General features: G+C 50.9%; 1 protein-coding gene across 1 annotated transcript in view; it reads right to left on the bottom strand.

The window, feature by feature from the left end:
- The window catches only part of LOC137311226 (calpain-2 catalytic subunit-like), a 34,021-nt gene extending 29,802 nt beyond the window's left edge, over positions 1–4,219 (bottom strand). Inside the window, exon 1 of the mRNA XM_067978544.1 lies at positions 3,764–4,219. Coding sequence (XP_067834645.1) covers positions 3,764–4,000 — 237 coding nt within the window. The 5' untranslated portion in view covers positions 4,001–4,219. The remainder of the gene's footprint in view (positions 1–3,763) is intronic.
- Between the last annotated feature and the right edge of the window lie 201 nt (positions 4,220–4,420).

Here is a 4,420-nt window from a genome sequence, read left to right as displayed (position 1 = left end):
TACAGTGTGGGATCTACAGACTGGGGCTCTGCTCACAGACAGTGACAGATACAGTGTGGGATCTACAGACTGGGGCTCTGCTCACAGTGACAGATACAGTGTGGGATCGACAGACTGGGGCTCTGCTCACAGACAGTGACAGATACAGTGTGGGATCGACAGACTGGGGCTCTGCTCACAGACAGTGACAGATACAGTGTGGGATCTACAGACTGGGGCTCTGCTCACAGAGAGTGACAGATACAGTGTGGGATCTACAGACTGGGGCTCTGCTCGCAGACAGTGACAGATACAGTGTGGGATCGACAGACTGGGGCTCTGCTCACAGACAGTGACAGATACAGTGTGGGATCTACAGACTGGGGCTCTGCTCACAGACAGTGACAGATACAGTGTGGGATCTACAGACTGGGGCTCTGCTCACAGACAGTGACAGATACAGTGTGGGATCTACAGACTGGGGCTCTGCTCACAGACAGTGACAGATACAGTGTGGGATCTACAGACTGGGGCTCTGCTCACAGACAGTGACAGATACAGTGTCGGATCTACAGACTGGGGCTCTGCTCACAGACAGTGACAGATACAGTGTGGGATCTACAGACTGGGGCTCTGCTCACAGACAGTGACAGATACAGTGTGGGATCTACAGACTGGGGCTCTGCTCACAGACAGTGACAGATACAGTGTGGGATCTACAGACTGGGGCTCTGCTCACAGACAGTGACAGATACAGTGTGGGATCTACAGACTGGGGCTCTGCTCACAGACAGTGACAGATACAGTGTGGGATCTACAGACTGGGGCTCTGCTCACAGACAGTGACAGATACAGTGTCGGATCTACAGACTGGGGCTCTGCTCACAGACAGTGACAGATACAGTGTGGGATCTACAGACTGGGGCTCTGCTCACAGACAGTGACAGATACAGTGTGGGATCTACAGACTGGGGCTCTGCTCACAGACAGTGACAGATACAGTGTGGGATCTACAGACTGGGGCTCTGCTCACAGACAGTGACAGATACAGTGTCGGATCTACAGACTGGGGCTCTGCTCACAGACAGTGACAGATACAGTGTGGGATCTACAGACTGGGGCTCTGCTCACAGACAGTGACAGATACAGTGTGGGATCTACAGACTGGGGCTCTGCTCACAGACAGTGACAGATACAGTGTAGGATCGACAGACTGGGGCTCTGCTCACAGAGAGGTTTTGTGAGTTTCTCTGCCTTCACCATCCAAGGCTCACACTGACCTCGGAGTTCATTTCAAATTCATTCTGGGGATGTGGGCGTCGCTGGCAAGGCTGGCATTTATTGCCCGTCCCTCGCTACCCAGGTTTGAGATAACTGAGTGACTTGCTGGGCCCCCTTCAGAGGGCAGTTAAGAGTCAATCCCGTTGGTGTGGGGTCTGGAGCCACATATAGGCCCAGACCGGGTAAGGACGGCAGGTTTCCTTCCCTAAAGGACATTAATGAACCAGTTGGGTTTTTACGACAATCCGACAGTTTCACGGTCACTTTTACTGAGAGCAACTTTTTATTAACAGATTTCTTCAACTGAATTCAAATTCTCAAACGGCCCGGGTGGGATTTGAACTCTCGTTCTCTGGGTCACTGGTCCCCGGGTCACTGGTCCGGGTCACTGGTACCCGTCTCCGGGTCACCGGTCCCCGTCTCTGGGTCACTGGGTCTCTGGTCCCCGGTCCAGTAATATAACCAGTCACCCCGTACCCTTAAATCTCATTTAAACTGCTAGCCTCGAACTTGGCGCTAATCTCCCCTCATTGACTCGATGAGGGGGATCCCTTCATTTAAATGCAACACATTGGCTTGAGTTTATTTTGTGATGTGACTGGGCAATTCTTTCACTCCAAGTATCCAAATTATTCTCATTCTTTCTCAGTGGGCTGAAAGTTTGTTATAAATTTTAAATAAAGTGTAAAACGTTACAGTTTGTTACACATTATTTAACGTTTGTCACACTTGGGTTAAAGTTTGTCACACTTTCCCCAGCTCGACACACTCGGGTTAAAGTTTGTCACACTTTCCTTAACTCGACACACTCGGGTTAAAGTTTGTCACACTTTCCCTAGCTCGACACACTCGGGTTAAAGTTTGTCACACTTTCCCTAGCTCGACACACACGGGTTAAAGTTTGTCACACTTTCCCGAGCTCGACACACTCGGGTTAAAGTTTGTCACACTTTCCTTAACTCGACACACTCGGGTTAAAGTTTGTCACACTTTCCCTAGCTCGACACACTCGGGTTAAAGTTTGTCACACTTTCCCTAGCTCGACACACACGGGTTAAAGTTTGTCACACTTTCCCTAGCTCGACACACTTGGGTTAAAGTTTGTCACACTTTCCCCAGCTCGACACACACGGGTTAAAGTTTGTCACACTTTCCCTAGCTCGACACACACGGGTTAAAGTTGGTCACACTTTCCCTAGCTCAACACACTCGGGTTAAAGTTTGTCACACTTTCCTTAACTTGACACACTTGGGTTAAAGTTTGACACACTTTCCTTAACTCGACACACACGGGTTAAAGTTTGACACACTTTCCTTAACTCGACACACACGGGTTAAAGTTTGACACACTTTCCCTAGCTTGACACACTCGGGTTAAAGTTTGACACACTTTCCCGAGCTTGACACACTCGGGTTAAAGTTTGACACACTTTCCTTAACTCGACACACTCGGGTTAAAGTTTGTCACACTTTCCCTAGCTCGACACACTCGGGTTAAAGTTTGACACACTTTCCCTAGCTCGACACACTCGGGTTAAAGTTGGTCACACTTTCCTTAACTCCACACACTTGGGTTAAAGTTTGTCACACTTTCCTTAACTCCACACACTCGGGTTAAAGTTTGACACACTTTCCTTAACTCCACACACTCGGGTTAAAGTTTGACACACTTTCCTTAACTCCACACACTTGGGTTAAAGTTTGTCACACTTTCCTTAACTCCACACACTTGGGTTAAAGTTTGACACACTTTCCTCAACTCGACACACACGGGTTAAAGTTTGACACACTTTCCTTAACTCCACACACGGGTTAAAGTTTGACACACTTTCCTTAACTCCACACACTCGGGTTAAAGTTTGACACACTTTCCTTAACTCGACACACTCGGGTTAAAGTTTGACACACTTTCCTTAACTCCACACACTCGGGTTAAAGTTTGACACACTTTCCTTAACTCCACACACTCGGGTTAAAGTTTGACACACTTTCCTTAACTCGACACACTCGGGTTAAAGTTTGACACACTTTCCTTAACTCGACACACTCGGGTTAAAGTTTGACACACTTTCCTTAACTCGACACACTCGGGTTAAAGTTTGACACACTTTCCTTAACTCGACACACTCGGGTTAAAGTTTGACACACTTTCCTTAACTCCACACACTCGGGTTAAAGTTTGACACACTTTCCTTAACTCCACACACTCGGGTTAAAGTTTGACACACTTTCCTTAACTCGACACACTCGGGTTAAAGTTTGACACACTTTCCTTAACTCGACACACTCGGGTTAAAGTTTGACACACTTTCCTTAACTCCACACACTCGGGTTAAAGTTTGACACACTTTCCTTAACTCGACACACTCGGGTTAAAGTTTGACACACTTTCCTTAACTCCACACACTCGGGTTAAAGTTTGACACACTTTCCTTAACTCCACACACTCGGGTTAAAGTTTGACACACTCCCGGTGGAGCAGCCCATCCCATCCCGGACCTACCCCTGGCCGCATCCACACCACATCCCTGGTCTTGAAGGAGTTTGGAGCGAGGTCCTTGAAGCCGAGCGAGGAGGGGCAGGCGGGGAAGCTGGGGTCCTGGAACAGGCTCCCTGTCTGCAGGCAGTGCTCCCGCAGAGCTCCGTAGTCCTGCTGGAGGAAGCGGCGAGCCCGGCTGTGGGATCCGAGCCCCTCCCGCCTCAACCGGGCTCCCGCAACAAACTGCGCCATCCCAAACATCCAGCAACTCCAGCACACTACCGGGGGGAGGGAGGGAGGAGGGAGGAGAGACAGGGGGAGGGAGGAGAGACAGGGGGAGGGAGGAGGAGAGAGGGAGGGGGGGAGGGAGGAGAGACAGAGGGAAGGAGGAGAGAGGGAGGGAGGGAGAGAGGGAGGAGGGACAGAGGGAGAGAGGGAGGAGGGACAGAGGGAGAGAGGGAGGAGGGACAGAGGGAGAGAGGGAGGAGAGACAGAGGGTGGGAGGCAGGGGGAGGAGACGTGGGGAGGGAGGAGGAGACGGGGGGAGGGAGGAGACACGGAGGGAGGGAGACAGGGGGAGGAGACAGAGGGGGAGGGACAGAGGGAGGGGGAGGGGAGACAGGGGGGAGGAGGGACAGAGGGAGGGGGAGGAGAGACAGGGGGAGGGAGACAGGGGGGAGG

This window comes from Heptranchias perlo, unplaced genomic scaffold (assembly GCF_035084215.1).
Source record: "Heptranchias perlo isolate sHepPer1 unplaced genomic scaffold, sHepPer1.hap1 HAP1_SCAFFOLD_309, whole genome shotgun sequence".
Classification (NCBI taxonomy): Eukaryota; Metazoa; Chordata; class Chondrichthyes; order Hexanchiformes; family Hexanchidae; genus Heptranchias; species Heptranchias perlo.
The sequence above is the reverse complement of the archived record's forward strand: the minus strand, read 5'-3'. Positions and strand labels throughout refer to the sequence as shown.